This window comes from Poecilia reticulata, chromosome 17, assembly GCF_904066995.2.
Source record: "Poecilia reticulata chromosome 17, P_reticulata-male-v2, whole genome shotgun sequence".
Taxonomy (NCBI): Eukaryota; Metazoa; Chordata; class Actinopteri; order Cyprinodontiformes; family Poeciliidae; genus Poecilia; species Poecilia reticulata.
In genome coordinates, this window is record NC_088846.1 from 32,058,234 (window position 1) to 32,084,388 (window position 26,155).

Consider the following 26,155-nt stretch of genomic DNA (forward strand, 5'->3'; position numbering starts at 1 on the left):
AACACATGGGCAATGCCATGTGTAAAAAAGGGGGGAAAAGGGTGAGGTAATACTATATAACTAAAAATTCTTCTTACATAAATTTTTTTGTTATGAACTTTTGAATTAACAAATACTGTTAAATTATTGATGATTTTTCTAAAAGGATTGAAATAGTTCCAGCATGCTTTTGAAATAATTCATGGGAGAGCTTACAGATTGCCTCTTTTTGCTCCAGACGTGCAGAAAGCTGATGAAGAACAAACATTAGCAGATAATATGATCAGAACTCTTACACTGAAGGAAGTGTCCAGTGCAAGTTTACTGCCTTCTGATTCTCTTCCTTGTCAGGAGACCGCTCCCATCCAGCCAGGAGACTGGGTCTACATAAAGGTCATCAAAAGAAAGAATTGGGCCAGCCCACACTGGGAAGGACCCTTCCAGGTGCTGATGACCACACCAACAGCCGTAAAGACCCAGCTGGATACATCTCAGTCACTGCAAGCTGCAGGGAGTGTTGAACCCCTAAGTAGGCGGAGGGAGGAAGACCGGACTTCAAAGGGGGGCTATTTTTTAGGGTAGCTCGTCTCAAACCCGGTGAAGAAACGCTTAAGATTCCCCCGTCTTTAGGTTGGGGGTTTGACATCTCTGTGTGCCGAGCAGCAATGGGGACTCCATATGCCAGATGGATCTTCTACTGCGCTGTGACTGCAGCATGTTTGATGTTTGGAGGAGGAAGTGAGCCTGAGTTCCACAAACACGACTACAGCACCAACCTGTGGTGGAAACTAATGAATAGAACCGCGTACGAGGGACATGCTGTGAACTGCTACGTGTGTGCGCAGCTGCCGGTTTCTATTCACAACTCAGGCCTCCGACCAGGTGATATTACTGACAACAAACAGATGTGTCTCTATGTTCTAAGCACCAGACCACGGCGCGTCCCACCCCTAAGGGGAGACAGAGCGCGCGAGAAGGACTATTCAGCTGACCTTCGAATGGGAGAGGCTGTGCAAGGTCTGTTTGGATTTTTAAATTGTTCACTCGCAGACGATGTACTTCCTTTTTCATCATCTCAACAAACTGTATGGAAAATACCAGAGATCATTTCATTAGCAGGAGCTGAACCAGGATCTCTGGGGAATTGTGTCTACAATAATGGACATGTTATCCTAGGGACGTTACCTTGGAATTTGTGTAACAAAGTTTACACCTACTGCGAACCGACACAGGATTTCATCGACTGCACAGCCTGCAGGGGTCAAAGGATGACTCCACACTGCAAAGTCTGGAAGGACAACCTAGACTGTGACGACTTGCTTTAGGAGAGGAGTTTCAACATCACGCATAAGACAAAAGAGAAAACAGGAGACAATGCTGTGCAGTACCATAGTGCCAGGAGACTATGGTTCACGGGTGATGGCAGACTGGTACTTCCTGTACCCGATTGTATTCATCAGGAAAGGACGACACATTCTGGCTGCCCGCTCCAAGCGTGAAGTTATGCCTGAGGTCAAACGCTGGGGAGGCCTCACAACAGACACTGGAGTTCCATGGGAATTCAGGATTTGGACCGGAGGAGAAAAGTTCATGCAGAGCATGTTTCCAGGAGTTGGATTAGGAGAGGTTCGAAGCCACGCTGAAATTAACAGATATGGATCACTGCGACTAATCAACATCACATACCAGCTGGCCAATGGCACTGCGAAAGAGCTCACTGAACTGAGAAACATGGTTATGCAAAATTGTGTTGTTCTGGATTTCCTCACTGCCCCTCAGGGAGGGGTCTGCAAAATTATTGGCCCGACATGCTGCACTTTTGTGCCAGATGAAACAGGAACTGGAGGAACCATTTCTGATGCTCTATATGAGCTGGAAGATCTTAAAAAAAAATATATGTGGAGAGTGGAACACGCGGCTCATCCTTTTTTGATTTGTTTTCATGGCTCACGTCTGGTCCATGGTGGACTTTTCTGTTAAAGCTCGTGACACCTATTCTGATTGTTTTGGTTCTGTTCTGTCTTTTTACGGGTTGCATTATTCCTTGTCTACGAAGTATGATGTTTAAGGCGATTAACACAACTGTTGTCAGTTATCAGCTAGCAAAGGCATCCTATGAGACAAATGAAGATGACTTGTTTCGAGATTCTGACGATTTTCTGAACAATGATGATGTTCTGTAATCAATGAACAGATTAATTCATTTGCTGAATGATTCCTACACCGAAAATGTGAAAACAAGTGGTGTTAGTGATGAGAAAACTGCATTTGATTTTTTGCTGTTTCTTTCTTTTGTTTTTGTTCATTTCATTTATTCATTATGTTCATTGTGTAATTTTTATGTTTAGACTAGGACAAAATATATATCTTGCATTTATTGGTTCTATTTTATTTCTTTTCTTTTCTATGCTTGGCTTTTGAATGAGGTTTACACACATGGTAAAATGATAAAAAGGGGGGAATGATAGAGATTTTTTGGTATTATCATTTTGTTGTTACTTTAGTTCATATTCAGTCTAATGTTAGTCAGTTTAAAGTGTTCTCTTCTTTAGTGTGTATGAACTGACCTGGGGATCACAGCTGCCTGTTCATCTTCAGGTGAAACAGTTTGACCGAGAGTTGAACCGGGCTCAGATCGTAGATCAGATATCGCATCTGGAACTGGTTTGCTAGTTGTTTAGGTAAAATGTTTTACGACCTTTGCTGTTTCCTCTGCTGTCTATCTTGCCTATCCTCCCTCTTTGAAGTTTGAAAATAAAAGACAAGCTCTACCCAAAGATCTTCAGAACGCTCTGTGAACAGCTCAGAGGAGCAGTTGATAGAGTCTTCTCCTTTGCAAAGGCTTTGTCATGAAATTCATATACGTTGTCTGTGGTTCTTTTATGTAGGTTCTAGGAAAATACCTATCACTGACCCAGTGGGCGGAGCTTGTAGCCATCATAATGAGGGTCTGACATTATGGGCGGAGCATGTAGCCATCATAATGAGGGTCTGACCCAGTGGGCGGAGCTTGTAGCCATCATAATGAGGGTCTGACATTATGGGCGGAGATTGTAGCCATCATAATGAGGGTCTGACCCAGTGGGCGGAGCTTGTAGCCATCATAATGAGGGTCTGACATTATGGGGGAGCTTGTGGCCATCATAATGAGGGTCTGACATTATGGGCGGAGCTTGTGGCCATCATAATGAGGGTCTGACTTTATGGGCGGATCTTGTAGCCATCATAATGAGGGTCTGATCCAGTGGGCGGCGCTTGTAGCCATCATAATGAGGGTCTGATCCAGTGGGCGGAGCTTGTAGCCATCATAATGAGGGTCTGACATTATGGGCGGAGCTTGTGGCCATCATAACGAGGGTCTGACATTATGGGCGGAGCTTGTAGCCATCATAATGAGGGTCTGACCCAGTGGGCGGAGCTTGTAGCCATCATGACGAGGGTCTGACATTATGGGCGGAGCTTGTAGCCATCATAATGAGGGTCTGACATTATGGGCGGAGCTTGTGGCCATCATAACGAGGGTCTGACATTATGGGCGGAGCTTGTAGCCATCGTAATGAGGGTCTGACACAGTGGGTGGAGCTTGTAGCCATCATAATGAGGGTCTGACATGCAGGAAACTCCAGCATTTAAGACTTCATTATAAAGCACAGATCACCAAATGCCAGGTGGAAAACAGATCAAATGAGCTCAACATCTTCATTACTTTTGCTTTTTAGTGAGTGAAAAATGAAGCAGAGTGATTAATTTAAAGACTATAATGAGGAAATCTGCATTAAACTTTACAGCTGTGATTCCAAAGTGAAGTCAGGATATAATAAAATGTTTTTAATGTTTTATTGGAGCAAAATTTGATCTAAATTACAGGAACCTGGAAAACCAGGATGAAACCTGGATGATCCATCAGAGCAAAGATTGTTTTCATTCTGCAAAATACAAACTTGAACAGAATATTAAAATGTCTCTTTTTACAAAACAAAGTTTATAAATCTGTGAGATTCTGGAAGAACATTCAGGGATTAGAAAGGAAAGTGAATCCTGACAGTCGGATTAATTTATGGAAAAGATTTTCTGTCTTGTTTCAGTATTTTAATCATTTTATTTATGTTTAAAAACCAAATATCTGGTTTTATCTCTACGTCAGAGTTTCTGCCTGTAATAAAACGACTCAGACTCATTTAACTTCAGATTATATGAATTCATTTATTTCCTTCTGTTTTCATTCATTACAGTCTTTTCAGAGTTTTTACAGAGAATCTGAGGCTTCATGAAGGTTTTCAGGTTAACAGTCTAATAACAGCTTCAGAGAGAAAAATGTTCATTTCAAACACGAAACAAGTGAAACTTTAAGACCATTTTAACATCTCTATTTCTCTGATTGATAAATCACTTTGCAGACAAAAGAAAAGAAAATATCAGGGAGAAAATTTATTTGGGTTTACAGAACTCTGCAGAACCTCCAGCCCAGGAAACAAAAACTCCAGCCAGTAGCGGCTCAGTGAATCTGGTCTGGACTCTGTGGATCAGAGTCATGGATTCAGAGACGCTGTAGAAGGACAGAATACCTGCTCTGTGGTCCAGGTACACTCCGACTCTGGAGGAAACTGGACCTGAGACGGAGGTCCAGATGTTGTTGTGACCAAATTTAGAACTTTTACAATCTAAAGCCCAAGATTTGTCATTACCTCCAAATTCACATTCATTCCCAGTTCCTGCTCTGCTGATATTCTTGTATGCTACTGCTACATAAACCCATGACCCGCTCCACTCCACCTCCCAGTAACAACGTCCAGTCAGACTCTCTTTACTCAGAACCTGAAACCAATAAGTGAATCTGTCTGGATGACTTAGATAAGACTGAGGTTGAATCATCACTGTAACCTTCCTGTTACCCTCTGATAGAACCAGCTTTGTGTTTGCTGTGTTTGGATCCAGGTTGATTTCACATGAATACTTTAAGAATCCATCTCTGGTCTTTGGTTCTGGTCCCAACAGTAGAACATCCACCTCAGTGACCATCAGTGAGATGTTTGTCCATGAGTCTCTCAGGACGTCCTGTAGTTTGTCTCTGAGCTCTGACACAGCTGCTGTCACGTCCTCAAAGTGTCCCAGAGGACGGATGTTGATGCTGGATGAGTGTGTCGACTCCCTGAGTGCTGGCAGTGAGGGGTAGTTGAGGAGAAACTGGTTGTGATCCTCTGTGTGTGAGAGCTGCTCCAGCTCAGCGTCTTTCCTCTTCAGCTCACTGATCTCCTGCTCCAGCTTCTCCTGAACATCTTTGACTCGACTCACTTCAGTTTCCTGCTGGGATCTGATCTGCTGCTTCACATCAGAGCTTCTTTTCTGGAGGAGACGGATCAGCTCAGTGAAGATTTTCTCACTGTCCTCCACTGTTTTATCAGCAGAGTGATTGATGGCCTCCACCTCCTGTTGAAGCAGCTTCACATCTTTCTCTCTGTCCTGGATTCTCTGCTGGATGTTTCCTCGTCTCTCCTCCAGCTCTCTCTGCCTCTCAGTCCTTTCTGCTGCAGCTGACACTGTGTCATGACCTTTATGGTCATCCACAGAGCAGAGACTACAGATACACTTCTGATCAGTGCGGCAGAACATCTTCATCACCTCATCATGCTTAGAGCAGATGTTCTCCTGGAGGTTCTTGGACGGCTCCACCAGCTTGTGTTTCTTTAAAGGAGCCACATCATGATGAGGCTGAAGGTGTTTCTCACAGTAACAGGCCAGACAGACTAAACAGGACTTGATGGCCTTCAGTTTTCTTCCAGTACAGAAATCACAGGCCACATCTTCAGGTCCAGCATAGCAGTGATCAGCAGGAGCAGCTTGGAGTCCAGTCTTCTTCAGCTTCTCCACTAAAGCTGCTAGCATGATGTTTTTCTCTAGAACAGGCCTCGGTATGAAGGTTTTCCTGCACTGAGGGCAGGTCTGGATTCGTTTTTGGTCCTCTTCATCCCAGTGTCTTTTAATACAGTTCATACAGTAGCTGTGTCCACAGGGAATCGTCACCGGATCCTTCAGTAGATCCAAACAGATCGAACAGGAGATAGTTTCTCGGTCCATCTGATTCTGCTCCATTTCTGCTCTCAGTCACAGCGACTGTGTGAGTTTAATTTCCTGAGAACAGAAACTGGGTTGAGCTCTGATCTACCAATCACGTGTCAGTGCAGGGAGGCTTCAGCCAATCAGCTTTCAGCTTCAGCAGACATTGGTTCCTCCCAGTTTCAACGTTTGTTGAAGAGCAGGAATATCAGGCTCAGGGAAAATGTGGAAGAGGGTTAACAGAATGAATGGTGTAAGAACAGACTCTGGTTGTTCCTGTTTTAATTAGTGATGTAACAGCAGCAGGAAGCAGTGAAGAAAAAGCAACAGTGTTAGAGCTGATATTTTCCAAAATACATACATGCAGAAAAGGATAAATGAAAGTTGAACCTTTTTACTCTGAATCTGATGATTCCTCATCTATTAGCTACTAAACTTTATTTGTGTCTCCATTAAAACAGGGAGGAGTCCTTAGTGTTAACACAGCGGCTGCAGCAGTTTGTGTGGATCTTTGAAAGGAGTCTGTGCAAATCAAATCCTCACAACCTGCTGAATTTTATAGATATTTAGCAGATATTTAGTATATTTCAAAGATCACACTTCTTTTTCCAGATCTGGGGGTTTAGTCTTCTAAAGCATGTTAATGTTCATCCTAATATATGTTAGCCTGACTGGAAAACATGGAAATCTGCAGCACCTTGTTGCTCTTCTTGTTCCTGTTACAGGTGTGTCAGAGCTGTGTTTCTGTTTTAGGTCTTCAGAGGAGGAAATGAGGAGATCTGTGGTCAGAGAGGAGCTGAACACAGATTTAAATCTGCAGAAGCCTGAGGGAGGGTGATCAGGGTTTTACAGCCTGCAGAATAAGGAACAGAACTGGAAACAACCCGTCTTGTAACAACCGTAATTGTGTAGTGTCTCTTTAAGAGAGCACGAGTTATTGCTAGTGATGTCATAAGTATGCGCCACTGCTTCTTCTTCTTTTTAACAGCAGTAGAGCTTTAATGAAATACTGAGGGACTCACTGAATGTCATTGTAAACAGCAGTCAGCTAAAGTGCAGACATTTTAAACAGACTGACATCATTTAAAATGTCTTCTATAACTTTTTTTAATAACTTTTGGCTTCTCCTTCATAGAGAATAATCTGATTTCTGCTGCAGAAATATTATATTTAAGCTTCTATTAAACTGATCAGTTAATCTGTCAATGCAAACAAACATCAAGTCCATCCATCCATCCATCCATTTTCTTCCGCTTATCCGGGGTCGGGTCGCGGGGGCAGCAGCTTCAGAAGGGAGGCCCAGACTTCCCTCTCCTCAGCCACTTCTTCCAGCTCCTCCGGGGGAATCCCAAGGCGTTCCCAGGCCAGCCGAGAGATGTAATCCCTCCAGCGTGTCCTGGGTCTTCACCTCCTCCCGGTGGGAGGTGCCCGGAACACCTCACCAGGGAGGCGTCCAGGAGGCATCCTTACCGGATGCCCGAGCCTCAACTGGCTCCTCTCGACGAGGAGGAGCAGTGGCTCTACTCTGAGTCCCTCCTGCATGACCGAGCTTCTCACCCTATCTCTAAGGGAGAGCCCAGCCACCCTGCGGAGGAAACCCATTTCGGCCGCTTGTACCCGTGATCTCCTTCTTTCGGTCATGACCCAAAGCTCATGACCATAGATGAGGGTGGGAACGTAGATCGACCGGTAAATCGAGAGCTTCGCTTTTTGGCTCAGCTCTCTCTTCACCACGACGGACCGGTACAGCGCCCGCTTCACAGTAGACGATGCCCCAATCCGCCTGTCAATCTCCCGTTCCCTTCTTCCCTCATTCGTGAACAAGATCCCCAGATACTTAAACTCCTCCACTTGAGGCAGGACGACCCCCCTGACCCAGAGAAGGCACTCTACCCTTTTCCGGCTCAAGACCATGGCCTCGGATTTGGAGGCACTGAGCCTCATCCCGGCCGCTTCACACTCGGCTGCGAACCGCTCCAGTGAGAGCTGCAGATCACGTTCCGATGAAGCCAACAGGACCACATCATCCGCAAAAAGCAGAGATGCGATCCTAAGGCCACCAAAACGGATCCCCTCAACACCTCGGCTGCGCCTAGAAATTCTGTCCATAAAAGTAATGAACAGAATCGGTGACAAAGGGCAGCCTTGGCGGAGTCCAACTCTCACTGGAAACGAGCCCGACTTACTGCCGGCAATGCGGACCAGACTCTGACACCGGTCATACAGGGACCTGACAGCCCGTATCAAAGGGCCCGGTACCCCATACTCCCGGAGTACCCCCCACAGGGCCCCCCGAGGGACACGGTCGAACACCTTCTCCAAGTCCACAAAACACATGTAGACTGGTTGGGCGAACTCCCATGCACCCTCCAGGACACTGCTGAGGGTGTAGAGCTGGTCCAGTGTTCCACGACCAGGACGAAAACCACACTGCTCTTCCTGAATCCGAGGTTCGACTATCCGACGGACCCTCCTCTCCAGGACCCCTGAATAGACCTTACCAGGGAGGCTTAAGAGTGTGACCCCCCTGTAATTGGAGCACACCCTCCGGTCCCCCTTTTTGAACAGGGGGACCACCACCCCAGTCTGCCCGTCCAGTGGAACTGCCCCCGATGTCCATGCGATATTGCAGAGTCGCGTAAGCCAACACAACCCCGCAACATCCAGAGCCTTAAGGAACTCCGGGCGGATCTCATCCACCCCCGGGGCCCTGCCACCGAGGAACTTTTTGACCACCTCGGCGACCTCGTCCCCAGAGATTGGAGAGCCCAACCCAGAGTCCCCAGGCTCAGCTTCCTCAACAGAAGGCATGTTGGTGGGATTGAGGAGGTCTTCAAAGTATTCCGCCCACCGGCCCACAACGTCCCGAGTTGAGGTCAGCAGCGCACCATCCCCACTATAAACAGTGTTGGTGCTGCACTGCTTCCCCCTCCTGAGACGCCGGATGGTGGACCAGAATCACCTCGAAGCCGTACGGAAGTCTGTCTCCATGGCCTCTCCAAACTCCTCCCACGCCCGAGTTTTTGCCTCAGCGACAACCCGAGCCGCATGCCGTTTCGCCCGCCGGTACCCATCAGCTGCTTCTGGAGTCCCACAGGCCAAAAAGGCCCGGTAGGACTCCTTCTTCAGCTTGACAGCATCCCTCACCGAAGGTGTCCACCAACGGGTTCGAGGGTTGCCGCCGCGACAGGCACCAACAACCTTGCGGCCGCAGCTCCGATAGGCCGCCTCGGCAATGGAGGTACGGAACATGGTCCACTCAGACTCAATGTCCCCCACCTCCCCCGGAACGTGTTCGAAGTTCTGCCGGAGATGAGAGTTGAAGCTCCGTCTCACAGGGGACTCCGCCAGACGTTCCCAGCAGACCCTCACTACACGTTTGGGCCTGCCAGGTCTGACCGGCTTCCTCCCCCACCACCGGAGCCAACTCACCACCAGGTAGTGGTCAGTGGACAGCTCCGCACCTCTCTTCACCCGAGTGTCCAAGACATACGGCCGCAAATCCGATGAGACGATGACAAAGTCAATCATCAAACTGCGGCCTAGGGTGTCCTGGTGCCAAGTGCACATATGGACGCCCTTATGCCTGAACATGGTGTTCGTTATGGACAATCCGTGACGAGCACAGAAGTCCAACAACAGAACACCGCTTAGGTTCAGATCGGGGGGGCCGTTCCACCCAACCACGCCTCTCCAGGTCTCACTGTCATTGCCCACGTGAGCGCTGAAGTCTCCCAGTAGAACAAGGGAGTCCCCAGGAGGGGCATTCTCCAGTACCCCCTCTAAGGACTCCAAAAAAGGTGGGTAATCTGAACTGCCGTTCGGCCTGTAAGCACAAACAACAGTCAGAACCCGTCCCCCCACCCATAGGCGGAGGGAGGCTACCCTCTCGTTCACCGGGGTGAACCCCAACGTACAGGCGCCCAAGTGGGGGGCAACAAGTATGCCCACTCCAGCCCGGCGCCTCTCACCGTGGGCAACTCCAGAGTGGAAGTACGTCCAGCACCTCTCAAGGAGACTGGTTCCAGAACCAGAGCCATGCGTCGAGGTGAGGCCGACTATTTCTAGCCGGAACCTATCAGCCTCGCACACTAGCTCCGGCTCCTTCCCCACCAGAGAGGTGACGTTCCACGTCCCAAGAGCCAGCTTCTGCAGCCGAGGATCAGACCGCCAGGGTCCCCTCCCTTGGCTGCCGCCCATAGCACAATGCACCCGACCCCTTTGGCCCCTCGGACAGGTGGTGAGCCCATCGGAAGCCCATTGGTAAAATAAAACTGTGAAATTTTTTCAGTTATAGTTTTCATAACAAAAAGTGTCAAAAATATATTTGAATACATATGAAGGATATATTACAACAAAAATAAAAATAAAAACCAAAACAGGAAGAAAAAAAAAAAAAAAAAACAGAGGGATCTGCTTATGAGATGAAGTTACATTTTTGGAGAAGAGTTAAAGTTTTTACCAGTTTCTTATTATTAAAGTTAAGTTTTTCAACAGAGGCTATATACATTTTTAAGTCAGTTTCTTGAAAATTATTAAAAGAGGGGATTTTTTCCCTCCATTTCATCTTGTGGACATAATATTTTGCTAGGATTATAATAAGATTCACTGTATATATTTCATCTAAAGAAAAAGTTGAATTGTTAAAGATGAGTCAAATATGTGAATTTGATAAAACAATATTTTTTCCGATTTCTTCTGTAAGAAGTTTTTGCAAGCCAGACCAAAATATTGTAGCGTTTATTCCACAAATAAATGTTCAATACTTTCACCTTCACACTGACAAAAAGAGCAGCTGTTGCTGACAAATGTTACTTTTAACTGGATAATATCTACGTAAAATCTTAAATAAAACCTCTTTGATCCTATTAGTAATTATATATTTATGAGGCAGTAAAAAGATTGCACTCCACAATTTGTTGCTCATATAATCCCATCTATGTTTACTTATGGGAGTGGAGAAAGTTTGTAAGAGTTCTGATAAACCCGTTTGTAAATTTCTTATTCATTATATTAGTTCCTTCAATTGAAATTGAGTCATGAAGGTTTAAATCGTTTGGATGTTTGGTTTGTGCTCAACAGAGCAAACTATGAGGAGCAGCTTTAACAATCATTTCAAATTCTTTTTGAGATATCTCTATGTTATTGTTGTTCATAAAGTGTTCATAAGTCTACCACTCACCATTGCTGTCAAGTAACTGATTCATCAAATTAATATTATTCTCAACCCACTTATGAAGAAACAATGATTAGTTTTCATGTATTCTATAAGCTTTGCTCCATAAGATGCAGTAATGAGGAGAGTAGTTGTGTTTATATATAAGATTCCAACATGGCAGAACCTGCTGAGGGAATTCAGCTCATTTGACTGGAAGTTTTCCAACTGAGAAACGACAACGCAATAAAAAATGTAGACGCCCCAGTTTACTGAACAGATGATATGGGAAAATATTTAACATTTAATTTTTATTTTTTTTTTTTTTTTAGAAATCTTTTAATCCAATTAATTTTTAACATTTGATTAAAGGCAGTAAAAGTCAAAACATTCAAACCTCCTTCAGCTAAAGAGTTTGGAAGAACAAGATTGTTTTATTTTTCCATATAAACCTGAAGAGAATTTGATCCAGATCAGAACAGAGCGATTTACTAACATCAAGTGATGAGAAAAGATACGACGCCCTTGATATTCCTTCTGCTTTGCTTAATAGTATTTTACCATAAATAGTTAAATCCCTAGCTAACCAACTGTTACATGTCTTTTTAACAGATTCACAAACAGGAGGTAAATTACCCATGTTACTGTGGCCAGTGGAGATTTTAATTCCTAAGTAAGTTACGGTGTTTTTTACAGGGATGTTACACGTTTCAGTAACAGCGGTTGTATATAAGGGAAGGATTTCACATTTTTTTACATTGAGTTTCACCCTGAAATGCTAGAGAATTTAGCTACAACAGACAAAGCTACAGGAATTTCACTAGCATCTTTTAAAAACACTGTAGTATCGTCAGCAAGTTGGGACATTTTAAGTTCTCGATCAAATATTTTAATTCCCTCAAATGAGCTCTGTCTGATTAAAAAGTTTAAAATTTGGCCAACAAGCAGAAAAATGTAAGGGGAGGCCGGACATCCCTGACGAACCCCTTTATTGGTATTAAATCGGCTCGATGTGCCATAGAGAAGTTGTATAGAACTGTTATTATCTCTATAAAGTATTTTAAAGGCTTTAATGAAAAAGTGACCAAAGTTAAAAAAGGACAATGTGTCAAAAATGAAGTTGTGACTAACTGTATCAAAGGCCTTTTGATCATCTACAAACAGAATAATTGGATAAGATCTTTGTAATCAACTAAGTCCAACACTAATCGAATATTATCAGAAATGTTGCGTCCAGGCATGAAGCCGTTTTGAGATTCATGTAAAATATCATTTAAACCATTTTTCAGTCTTTTAGCTAAAACGGAGGCCAAAATGTTATAGTCATTATTTAATAGAGTGACGCCACGCCAATTATCTATTATTAAATGATCTTTATTTGGTTTTTGGGATCAAAGTGATAAGACCCTGTTTCATTGACGGGGGCAGTTCTTCATTGTTGATGGATTCATTATAAACTGCGAGAAGAAATTCTGAAGTTTCAGTTGAGAATTTCTGATAAATCTCTGCTTTAAATATCTTAAATATAAATGATAAACTACATCAGGATGAGTGTCGTGGGGATTGTTTTCCACATCAAACATCCAATAAAAGTCCCACCAAGCCACCACTAAGGCTCTGGGGTCACGTTTCTCTACAGTTTCTACGTTTCTACAAATAAACTCCATAATTAATACAAAAAATATTAATTTAAGAATAAACTAACAAAATTCAAGTGGATAAAGAATAAATAGCTCCAACACTAAGTACTAAAGGCCACTCATCTATAGATAATAACTAATTGACTTGATGTTTGTTTGCATTGACAGATTAACTGATCAGTTTAATAGAAGCTTAAATATAATATTTCTGCAGCAGAAATCAGATTATTCTCTATGAAGGAGAAGCCAAACATCAGAACTCACAATTTATAATTAACAGAAAACTTTCCACATTTCTCTGTAATCAGTTTGTTTTATTGAAGAAAGTCAGAGAGAGAAAAGTAGACATTTATTTTCCTGATCTGCATCTAAATACTTTAGAACATCAGTTTGTATTTGATGTTAGTTTCTGTGTTTTGGAGGAAGTCTACTTCCATGACGGCCCGTTAGGTTTAAAAACGCCTCTTAAATCAGTTCACTTCAGTCTGAACTGATTTAAACAAATCAGCCAGACAAATACCAGAGTGAGGTTTACGAATGGCATGTTTTATGTGTTTTTAAATTAAATTTAACCCAAACTGAGCCTTTGGTCCCCCCAGTGATCCTGAGTCGTCAGGTCAGCATTCGGCCCGATGGCCGTCCGCCCCGGTTAATATTCTTATTTTTCTGATTTTATGCTTGTTTCTGTTTTTATATGCCTCCTTCTCTCTCTTAGAGCAGATGTGTTAAAAAATAACTCAAAAATGTGGTATTACATTTAAAGCATATTTTGTGTTCATTTTAACACACAAAGTGTTAAAACTTTACAGAAAATGATAAAACTAGTATGTGTTGAATTAGTCAGGCAGAATTAACTCCCTGCTGGCATCAGATTGTTTAATTCCTCTCCATGACAGTATTGTTGTCTTTTCTAAAATGGGTTTGAATTTCTTTTTTAAATCTATAACAGTTGTCACGCCCAGCTCAAAGGCGAGGACAAAAAAGGGAGACAGATGAGCGGATCTATAGAAACAATAATTTATTTGATAATCAAACGACGCTCCAGGAGATCAAGCCAGCCAGCCAGAGAGAAGTGTGGACCAATGCTGCTCGTTCCGGTCTTGTCCGGAGGGCCAACAAGCAGACAGTGACTGGCTAGACGTCCGTATTTATCATCTGCCGATGAGTGCAATTAACGGCCCATCTCCCTGCTTCCTGGAAAAAAACAGAAAACACAGGACTAGAGACCCCTACTGGCAAGGAGGGGATCGTCACACTCCCCCCCATAAAAATGGAGTCCCAACGGGAACAAAACAAAAAAAAACACATCGATTCAGCCCAACACTTAGGTGACAATTACAATTAATAATGGACTTTGCAGTCTTACCACAATCACCCATTCAATCCCCACCTCAACAGCTCAGCAACCCCAGCCACTGGAAAAACCCACAAGAAACTGGAGGAAAAGGGACTGAAAATTAACTACATAGTGCATCAAATCTAATCACATGGTGCCCTGGATAAGGCGTCTGCCACAATATTATCCGAGCCCCTAATATGACGGATATCCAGGCAATAGGGCTGCAAAAACAACATCCATCGCATCAATCTGCGATTCGGACACTGCAATGAATGCAAAAATGTTAGAGGATTATGATCCGTATAGACCACCAGAGGAACACTGCCAGAATCCAGGTAGATTTCAAAATGCTGCAAAGCCCAAATTAGTGCCAGTGTCTCTTTTTCAATGACAGAATAGTTGATCTGAAAATGGTTGAACTTTTTAGAGTAAAAACTCACAGGTCGATCAACTCCATCATCATCTAGCTGAAATAAGACAGCACCTGCACCTACATCACTTGCATCCACATGCAGGTCAAAAGGATGATCCAATCGTGGAGCTGCAAGAACAGGGGAGGAACAGAGGACAGATTTGACATCATCAAAAGCTTTCTGACAGGAAGCTGACCAGGTGTACTTCACTTTATCCTTCAGCAAATCTGTCAATGGAGAAACCACCGTAGAAAAGTTCTTACAAAAACTGCGGTAGTACCCCACAAGACCCAGAAACCGCTGGAGTTCTTTTTTTGTTGTTGGTACGGGATACTGTAAAATCGCAGTTATTTTGGCTTCTACTGGACGCACCATCCCTTGCCCCACCACCTTACCCAGATAGGTAACAGTAGCCTTAGCAAACTCACACTTGGACAAGTTAATTGTCAGGTGAGCTTCAGCTAGTCGTTCAAACAGCTTACGTATGTGAGCCAGATGTTCCTCCCATGTCTCACTAAAGACCACCACATCATCCAAATATACGGCACACCCTTCCAACCCAGACACAACCATATTCATGAGACGCTGAAAGGTTGCAGGTGCATTTCTCAATCCAAAACTCATTGCAGAGTAAGAGAACAGACCAAAGGGAGTTATAAAGGCAGAAATCTCTCTAGCTCTCTCAGACAATGGAACTTGCCAGTAACCCTTCAATAAATCAAATTTACTGACAAACTGAGCTGAACCCACCTGATCAACACAATCTTCCATGCGTGGCATAGGATAAGCATCAGATTTTGTAACCATGTTGACTTTTCGGTAATCTGTACAAAATCTAAAACTTTTGTCAGCCTTCTCCACCAACAAACAAGGTGATGCCCAGCTAGATGCAGAGGGTTCAGCAATACCATTATCGAGCATGTACCGAATCTCCCCCTCCATTACCTTCCGCTTCTCCTCAGATATCCTGTAAAAGCGCTGGCGAATTGGCTGTGCCTCACCTACATCGATATCATGTTGTAATAGGTGAGTTCGACTGGGCACATCACCAAACAAACAATGATATTCATTAAACATTGCCGTCAACTCAGTGCCCTCTTCTTGAGACAAATGTGCAAATAAAGAATCCAAATTCCTCAGTGCATCAGAATTTTTCAGCCTGCCAGTCAACAAACTCTCATTAGGTGGAATCACCCCATCGTTCTCCAGTGCAGATAAGAAACCCAAACCACTCACTGTAGCTACAGAGACAGTTTTCTCAACCTGCACCTCTTTATCTTTGATAGATACCTGTGACTCCCGAGTGTAATAGGGTTTTAACAAATTCACATGGCAAAGCTGTGTTGACTTCCTACGCCTCGGCGTTGACAGCAGATAGTTTTAATCTGACAGCTTGCACAGGACTGTAAATGGGCCTGTAAATCTAGCCTGAAAGGGGAAACTGACAGTTGGCAATAATGCAAGTACCTGGTCACCAGGACTAAAACACTGACGTTCCACCTTACGGTCATAGATGCGCTTCATCTTCTCCTGAGAAGAGGTCAACTTCTCCCTAGCCATTTCCACCCCCACATACAAACGATGTTTAAACCCATTGACATAGTCAATCAACTTACTCGGAGGTTCTGAAGGATTCACAGCCTCATGTAATAGTTTAAGCGGCCCACGCACTGCATGTCCAAAAACAAGCTCGTTTGGACTAAAACCAGTGCTCTCTTGCACCACCTCACGAGCAGCTAACAGAAGCCATGGTAAGCCATCCTCCCAATCCTGGTTTAACTCCACACAGTAGGTACGCAACAAAGACTTGAGGGTCTGGTGGAACCTCTCCAGAGCACCTTGACTCTGAGCATGATATGCAGAAGCCTGATTATGCTTGACCTGCAACAGTTTCAACACTTGAGCAAACAAATGAGAAGAGAAATTTGAGCCTTGATCAGACTGGATAACTTTTGGAATACCAAAAATAGAAATAAATTGGGTCAGAGCCTTCACCACAGACCTAGCAGTAATAGCACGCAGTGGATATGCAGCAGGATATCTTGTTGTCTGACACATTACAGTCAACAAGTAATTACTCCCTGCCTTAGAACGAGGTAAAGGACCAACGCAGTCGATAATGAGGTGTTCAAAGGGTTGCATAAGCACCGGAATTGGATACAAGGGAACTGGCTTGATGCTCTGGTTTGGCTTCCCTGCCATCTGACATGTATGGCAGGTTTTGATATATTCAGACACATCCCTTTTTAACCGAGGCCAAAAGAAATAACGCAAGATATAATTATAAGTCTTGTGGACCCCCAAATGACCTGATTGGTCATGGGAAGTCCGCAACACTTCACTGCGAAATTTGGAAGGAACAACAGTCTGACAAAGTGAACCTCCAACAAAATCCTCCCCATGTACCAACCATTTCCGCACCAACAATCCATCCTTCAACACATACCCACAGGCCACACTCTCTTCATCAGTGACAACCTGATCAAAAAGATGGTGAAGAGAAGAATCTGCTCTCTGCTCTGCCACCAGGTCACTGCGAGAAACAGACAACAGAGAATCAGGGACATAAAGAGAGGAAAAATCACCATCTTCTGCACCTCCACCTTCATGGTCAGGGACAGATGCAGACTCAGCACGGCACTTAGCTCGCGTCACTGCACAAGCTGTAAAAACCCCAGGGAAACACTGAGCACTCTCATCCAACTTTCCTAGAACAGGGGAAGAAGTTACCATGGGAGCAGGTAGTGGACCATCAGGCCACACCCGACCACCAGCAAGATCATTGCCCAAGATTACATCCACTCCCTCCAAAGGAAGTGCAGGGCGCACCCCCATGATAACCTCTCCCTGAACCAATCCACAAGTCAATGTCAACCTATGCAGTGGAACTGGTTCCACCATAAGTCCCATTCCCCGCATCAAAACATGGTCTCCAGTGTTGGTTTCCTCAGAAAAGGGTAATACAGAGCTGAGAATATATGAATTAAAAGCCCCAGTATCCCTCAAAATTTTTACCGGTACCATAGCATCACTCCCCAGCATGGACACATGGCCGTCAGAAACAAAAGGTGAAAAATCCCCCTGGTCCAAGGTGTAGTTCCGGCCTACATCCACCTGTTTAGAGGAAACAAAACCATCGTGTTTTTCAGAGACAGCAAAAGCAACCGATTTCACTTGAGCACTTCGTTTAGGGCATTCCCGCTTCCAGTGGCCTCTGGCTTTGCAATAATGACATACATCAGATGGATCCACATACACATGCCCACTGGAAATCCGTTCTGACCTCATTGACATGTATGACATGGACACCAAGAACAATGAAGTCAGCATCCTGCTAGATGGACTCAGTGCTACGGACAAACATTTCAAACTGGGCGTGTCCTGTCCACCTCAGCTCTGGTCGTCTTTACGTTATGCATGTACGATCAGCTGTTCTCCATCTGAAGAGAAGCTCATGGACTGGAACTGACTGGACAAGTTGAAGCTGGAAAGTAAAATGTCCAGTTGTCCAAAACGCAGAGGGACGGTTTCATACAGCACCAGGAGTTTATGGCCACTGGACTGGAAATGCATTTTGCCTTTTGATTGTAAAACAGATTCTTTTTTCTCATCACCTCTTTTATGATTTTTGTAGTAACGTGTTATACAGGCAGCATGGATTTTAAAATGTTTTGTTAGCTTGACTTTGAAGAAAAATAAAACATGTTGACTGGTGAATTAATTGGTGATGGGAATTTTACTTTTATATATGAGCTATTTATTGCACCTGTCACAAGATTTATTGTTGTAACATGTGTTTAATTTTAATAAAAGTGTTTATCTTTATATTCTCATATGAAAATGTCCATTTCAATTTGACCTAATCTATAAAACACAAGATGACACAAGTACTGCAAATGTTTCCAGACTAAATCAGCTCATTATTCTGGAGCAGCTCAGTGGAGGAGAATCGCTACAGAGGGATCAGTTTTCAAAACCATTGATAAAAGGTGAAGGCAGGAGGCGGAGCTTGTAGCCTTCATAATGAGGGTCTGACCCAGTGGGCGGAGCTTGTAGCCATCATGAGGGTCTGACATTATGGGCGGAGCTTGTAGCCATCATAATGAGGGTCTGTCCCAGTGGGCGGAGCTTGTAGCGATCATGAGGGTCTGACATTATGGGCGGAGCTTGTAGCCATCATAATGAGGGTCTGACCCAGTGGGCGGAGCTTGTAGCCATCATAATGAGGGTCTGACCCAGTGGGCGGAGCTTGTAGCCATCATAATGAGGGTCTGACATGCAGGAAACTCCAGCATTTAAGACTTCATTATAAAGCACAGATCACCAAATGCCAGGTGGAAAACAGATCAAATGAGCTCAACATCTTCATTACTTTTGCTTTTTAGTGAGTGAAAAATGAAGCAGAGTGATTAATTTAAAGACTATAATGAGGAAATCTGCATTAAACTTTACAGCTGTGATTCCAAAGTGAAGTCAGGATATAATAAAATGTTTTTAATGTTTTATTGGAGCAAAATTTGAAACTTGGATCTAAATTACAGGAACCTGGAAAACCAGGATGAAACCTGGATGATCCATCAGAGCAAAGATTGTTTTCATTCTGCAAAATACAAACTTGTGAACAGAATATTAAAATGTCTCTTTTTACAAAACAAAGTTTATAAATCTGAGATTCTGGAAGAACATTCAGGGATTAGAAAGGAAAGTGAATCCTGACAGTCGGATTAATTTATGGAAAAGACTTTCTGTCTTGTTTCAGTATTTTAATCATTTTATTTATATGTTTAAAAACCAAATATCTGGTTTTATCTCTACGTCAGAGTTTCTGCCTGTAATAAAACGACTCAGACTCATTTGACTTCAGATTATATGAATTCATTTATTTTCTTCTGTTTTCATTCATTACAGTCTTTTCAGAGTTTTTACAGAGAATCTGAGGCTTCATGAAGGTTTTCAGGTTAACAGTCTAATAACAGCTTCAGAGAGAAAAATGTTCATTTCAAACACGAAACAAGTGAAACTTTAAGACCATTTTAACACATCTCTATTTCTCTGATTGATAAATCACTTTGCAGACAAAAGAAAATATCAGGGAGAAAATTTATTTGGGTTTACAGAACTCTGCAGAACTTCCAATGTTCCAAACCCAAACTCCAGCCAGTAGCGGCTCAGTGAATCTGGTCTGGACTCTGTGGATCAGAGTCATGGATTCAGAGACGCTGTAGAAGGACAGAATACCTGCTCTGTGGTCCAGGTACACTCCGACTCTGGAGGAAACTGGACCTGAGATGGAGGTCCAGATGTTGTTGTGACCAAATTCAGAACTTTTACAATTTAAAGCCCAAGATTTGTCATTATATCCAAATCCACATTCATTCCCATCTCCTGATCTGCTGATATTCTTGTATGCTACTGCTACATAAACCCATGACCCGCTCCACTCCACCTCCCAGTAACAACGTCCAGTCAGACTCTCTTTACTCAGAACCTGAAACCAATCAGTGAATCTGTCTGGATGACTTGGATAAGACTGATGTTGATCCATCCATGTCACCTTCCTGTTCCCCTCTGATAGAACCAGATATCTGTTTGCTGTGTTTGGATCCAGGTTGATTTCACATGAATACTTTAAGAATCCATCTCTGGTCTTTGGTTCTGGTTCTGACAGTAGAACATCCACCTCAGTGACCATCAGTGAGATGTTTGTCCATGAGTCTCTCAGGACGTCCTGTAGTTTGTCTCTGAGCTCTGACACAGCTGCTGTCACGTCCTCAAAGTGTCTCAGAGGACGGATGTTGATGCTGGATGAGTGTGTCGACTCCCTGAGTGCTGGCAGTGAGGGGTAGTTGAGGAGAAACTGGTTGTGATCCTCTGTGTGTGAGAGCTGCTCCAGCTCAGCGTCTTTCCTCTTCAGCTCACTGATCTCCTGCTCCAGCTTCTCCTGAACATCTTTGACTCGACTCACTTCAGTTTCCTGCTGGGATCTGATCTGCTGCTTCACATCAGAGCTTCTTTTCTGGAGGAGACGGATCAGCTCAGTGAAGATCTTCTCACTGTCCTCCACTGTTTTATCAGCAGAGTGATTGATGGCCTCCACCTCCTGTTGAAGCAGCTTCACATCTTTCTCTCTGTCCTGGATTCTCTGCTGGATGTTTCCTCGTCTCTCCTCCAGCTCTCTCTGCCTCTCAGTCCTTTCTGCTGCAGCTGACACTGTGTCATGGCCTTTATGTTCATCCATTAAACAGATAATACAGATACACTTCTGATCAGTGCGGCAGAACATCTTCATCACCTCATCATGCTTAGAGCAGATGTTCTCCTGGAGGTTCTTGGACGGCTCCACCAGCTTGTGTTTCTTTAAAGGAGCCACTTCATAATGAGGCTGAAGGTGTTTCTCACAGTAAGAGGCCAGACAGACTAAACAGGACTTGATGGCTTTCAGTTTTCTCCCAGTACAGAAATCACAGGCCACATCTTCATGTCCAGCATAGCAGTGATCAGCAGGAGCAGCTTGGAGTCCAGTCTTCTTCAGCTGCTCCACTAAAGCTGCTAGCATGATGTTTTTCTCTAGAACAGGCCTCGGTATGAAGGTTTTCCTGCACTGAGGGCAGCTCTGGATTCGTTTTTGTTCCTCTTCATCCCAGTGACTTTTAATACAGTTCATACAGTAGCTGTGTCCACAGGGAATCGTCACCGGATCCTTCAGTAGATCCAAACAGATCGAACAGGAGAAAGTTTCTTGGTCCATCTGATTCTGCTCCATTTCTGCTCTCAGTCACAGCGACTGTGTGAGTTTCGTTTCCTGAAAACAGAAACTGGGTTGAGCTCTGATCTACCAATCACATGTCAGTGCAGAGAGGCTGCAGCCAATCAGCTTTCAGCTTCAGCAGCTGTTGTTCCTCCCAGTTTCAAGATGCGTTTAAGAGCAGGAAGAAGAGCAGGAATATCAGGCTCAGGGAAAATGTGGAAGAGGGTTAACAGAATGAATGGTGTAAGAACAGACTCTGGTTGTTCCTGTTTTAATTAGTGATGTAACAGCAGCAGGAAGCAGTGAAGAAAAAGCAACAGTGTTAGAGCTGATATTTTCCTAAATACATACATGCAGAAAAGGATAAATGAAAGTTGAACCTTTTTACTCTGAATCTGATGATTCCTCATCTAAGTATCACAGAGGATTTAGGAAGTGGAGGAATTATGAACCCTGGACTTTGTTTACATTGGTTTAAAACAAAAGAAGCTCAGGATAATAGAGTGAATAGCAGCAGTTTGTCTAGATGTAGCAAAGCTCCATGACATGAAGCAGAAAGAAACATTAATAATCAAACTGCTCAGAGAGGAGCTGAACACAGATTTAGATCAGGAAGCTGAGGGAGCAGAACTGGGAATCTAACCTTTGTCTCCTCATTTATAATCAATGGTTAAATATTTACAGAGTTTATTCTCTTATGTTCACCTTGAACCTTAAAATAAAACCTGTAACTTCACAGGGATCAAATGTTTAGTCTAACTTTAGATATTTAAACATAAATCATAAACTAAACCAGGATAAGTGCTAAAGGCCACTCATCTATAGATAATAACTAATTGACTTGATGTATAATGGGTGTGAGGTCGTGTTGCTACTCATGTACTGTAGGTGGCGGTATGCACCTTAAAGTTGCTTGATAATAGAAAAGAAGAAGAAAACTGACGCCATATATAAGCTACGCTGAAGCTGTAAAAAGTGTGAAGGAGCAGAAAAAAGAGTGATTGAACAAAGAGATCAAACTATTCAGCAACCCAAAATACTACCAGAAGATAAGGTCTCGTACTCAGTGGAAAATCTGGTTTTATTCATAGCTTATGTCATCAACTGTACTGATCAAGCTAAGCACAAAACCGAGAAGATTAAAATAATAGTGAAAGGAGCTGAAAAATTCTTGGGATTTAAGAAAGGTACATGGGAAGAAATAAATAAAAAACTAGGTGGATAAGAAGTTGGAAGCAACAAGTGAAAGTAGTTTATGTTAATACTTCAATGGAACGCTAGGAGCCTGTTAGCCAATGGTCAGGAATTTAAAGGATATATTGACGAACTTGAAGTCCAACCAGATATAATTTGTGTACAAGAAACTTGGTTAAAACTAACCTTAGATTTTGTGATTGGAGGATATGTTAGTATAAGAAGAGAGAGAGAAGAGGGAGGTGGTTGCAGAATATTTATAAAACAAGGGATACAATATCAGGTTATAGGAAAAGAACTAGAATTTATAGTAATTGAGGTATGGGTGCAGGAAAGTAAATTTAAAATACATTCATATAATCCATGTAAATCATTAACGGTTGAAGTAATGGAGGAATTATTAGATCATTTGGAAGGGAGAGTAATTTGTTGTGGGGATTTCAATGCAAAACGTGCAACTGTGGGGAAACAGTAATGATAAAAATGGACAGGTTATAGAAGGAGTGATGGAAACGAAAAATGTAGTTTGTATTAATGAGAGAAGGGTACAAGAATGAATTTAAGAACAGGGATGGAATCAAGTTTAGATCTAACAATAGTATCAAATGATATAGCTGGTATCTGTGAATGGTCGGTTGATAAAGAAACAACGGTAGGTAGTGATCATTATCCTATAACTACAAGGGTAGGAATTATTGGAAATAAGTATAAAAATAGAGGGAAAGATTGAACTTTAATAAGGCAGATTGGAGTAAGTTTAGATACTTGTGTGAAATATATTTAGAAAAGGTAGATTTTAATATAAATATAAACAAAGTGAATGCAAGTATCTCAAAGATGATTACAGATGCAGCTGAAGATTCTATTAAGAAGTCAGGGAGTATTAATGATAAGAAAAGGTGCCATGGTGGACAAGTGAGTGTAAGGAAGCAATTAAATTAAGAAATAAAGCCTTTAAGGTATTAAAACTTAACCCAATTTAAATGAACTTAATTGATTATAAAAGGAAGCAAGCAGTAGTTAGGAGGACTATAAAGAAAGCTAAGAGAGATTATTGGAGGACATTTTGTAGTACAATAGGGAGAGATACAAAAGTTGAGAAGATTTGGAAAGTAATTAAAAAAATGAATGGAATTTAAATAGAGTTTGATTATCCTGTATTAAAAGAAGAGAATATGGATATAATTAGAGATGAGGATAAAGCGGAGGTATTGGCAACATCGTTTAGTAAGATACATAGTACAGATAACATTAGTGAAGAAGGAAGAAAAGGAAGAGAAAATACTGTCCTTAAGTATAAAAATGTAATGGAGACTGAAGAAGAGGTAAATAATTTTTTGAATGTTGAATTTACCAAAGTGGAATTAAATTGTGCGCTTAAAAAGACCAACAATACGGCGCCAGGTAAAGATAACATTTGGTATAGAATGATAAGTCAACTAAGTGATAAATCAAAAGTTATAATATTAAAACTATTTAATAAAATCTGGGAGGAGGGAAAATTACCAGAGTTATGGAAGGAATCTATTATAGTACCGATAGCTAAACCAGGAAAAGATCATTCAAAACCAGAAAGTTATAGGCCAATAGCATTAACTTCAAACTTAAGTAAAATAATGGAAAACATGATTAATAATAGATTAGTGTATTATTTAAATAAAAAGGAATGTATTTCTAAGTATCAAAGTGGTTTTGGTAAAGGGAGGAGCACTAATGACCCAACGTTATGTCCAACACATTCTCACTCCCAACTCGTCACATGTTGACGCCGAGGGAACCTGCTGATAGGGATTTTTTGGTATTATCATTTTGTTGTTACTTTAGTTCATATTCAGTCTAATGTTAGTCAGTTTAAAGTGTTCTCTTCTTTAGTGTGTGTATGAACTAACCTGGAGGTCACAGCTGCCTGTTCATCTTCATGTGAAACAGTTTGACCGAGATTTGAACCGGGCTCAGATCGTAGGTCAGATGTTAAATTGTTTTACGACCTCTGCTGTTTTTCCTCTGCTGTCTATCTTGCCTATCCTCCCTCTTTGAAGTTTGATAATAAAAGACAAGCTGTTCCCAAAGATTTTCAGAACACATGGTGAGCGGCTTGGAGGAGCAGTTCACTGTGCCTTCTCCTTCTGCAGAAGTTTGGTTAAAAACTCATATACGTTGTCTGTGGTTCTCTTTTTCCATGTAGGTTTCAGAAAATACCTAACACCTGCCCAAGCGTCAACATGTGACGAGTTGGGAGTGAGAATGTGTTGTTATGTCTGGAGCATGAAGTAAGAAGAGCTCAAGTAAACAAAGAAAGTGTAGTGGCTGTATTTGTTGATTTTGAAAAAGCATATGATGTGATGTGGGTAGAGGGTTTATTCATTAAATTATACAAATTGGGGATTAAAGGAAAAATATATGAATGGATTAAAGACTTTCTAACAAACAGGAAATTACAGGTAAAAATTGGAGAGGTAGTTTCAGGTAAATATGTAGTGGAAAATGGTACGCCACAGGGAGCATTATAAGTCCTTTACTGTTTTCTGTGATGATTAATGACATATTTAAAAATATTGGAAGGGATGTGGGATGCTCACTCTTTGCAGATGATGGAGCCGTATGGAAAAGAGGGAAGAATATGGAGTTTATAGGGAAAAAGATACAAAAGGTCATTGTTGATATAGAGCTGTGGGCATTGCAATGGGGATTTAAATTCTCAGTGGATAAAACGAAAGTAATTGTTTTTTCTCAAAAAAAAAAATAAACAAGGTAATAGAATTAAAGTTATATAATCAAAAAATTGAACAGGTAAAGAGTATAAAATTTCTGGGGTTGTGGTTTGATGAGAAATTAAAGTGGAGTATCCACATCCAAAAGATTGTAGATAAATGTAAGAACAAATTGAATATATTAAGATGTTTGGCTGGTAATGATTGGGGGGCAGACAGACAAGCGTTAAAACAGATTAATACAGGGACGATAAGATCGGACCTTGATTTTGGATGTTTAGTTTACAGGTCAGCAGCTAAAACTCATCTGGATAAATTAGACAGTATTCAACACCAGGCATTAACACATCTCTATTCTGTTTCTCACAGTAAGAGGCCAGACAGAATAAACAGGACTTGATGGCTTTCAGTTTTCTTCCAGTGCAGAAATCACAGGCCACATCTTCAGGTCCAGCATAGCAGTGATCAGCAGCAGCAGCTTGGAGTCCAGTCTTCTTCAGCTGCTCCACTAAAGCTGCTAGCATCAGTAATCTTTGCTCGGCTTGCAGGCGGTTGCCATGGCAACGGGTGTGCTTAAACGACAAAGAGACTAGGAGTAAAAAGGTAGATGTTTCCAGTTGATAGTCTGTTCGGGTTGTTTTACCTTTTTTACCTTTGCTGTGGCTCATTACACCTGCTGTAGTTTCTGAACATTCAATAAACGACAAAATTGGACTGATTACCTCGTTCGTTTGTGAGCATACGTCACAACAAACATCAAATAGGACAAACATATTTCATTAAGTTTCAACAAATTTTACCGCGATAATTATGTGAAATTAAATTAATTATATCCCGACCTCAGAAGATTTGCCTTCACCTTTACTGGGCTCTTTGGTTCCTCCTATCAGTCTGTAGTTTCTCATATTGACGTCATCAAACC

The 26,155-nt window shown here is 42.4% G+C and overlaps 2 protein-coding genes across 2 annotated transcripts; both read right to left on the reverse strand.

Moving 5' to 3' along the window:
* Nucleotides 1-4,162: 4,162 nt before the first annotated feature.
* LOC145548058 (tripartite motif-containing protein 16-like) lies at nt 4,163-6,084 on the reverse strand. Its single transcript, XM_081598533.1, has one exon. It carries the CDS (start codon nt 6,067-6,069, stop codon nt 4,408-4,410), a length of 1,662 nt encoding a protein of 553 aa, XP_081454659.1. The 5' UTR covers nt 6,070-6,084; the 3' UTR covers nt 4,163-4,407.
* Nucleotides 6,085-19,439: 13,355 nt separating this feature from the next.
* LOC145548008 (tripartite motif-containing protein 16-like) lies at nt 19,440-21,367 on the reverse strand. The gene has a single exon (XM_081598389.1). It carries the CDS (start codon nt 21,341-21,343, stop codon nt 19,682-19,684), a length of 1,662 nt encoding a protein of 553 aa, XP_081454515.1. The 5' UTR covers nt 21,344-21,367; the 3' UTR covers nt 19,440-19,681.
* Between the last annotated feature and the right edge of the window lie 4,788 nt (nt 21,368-26,155).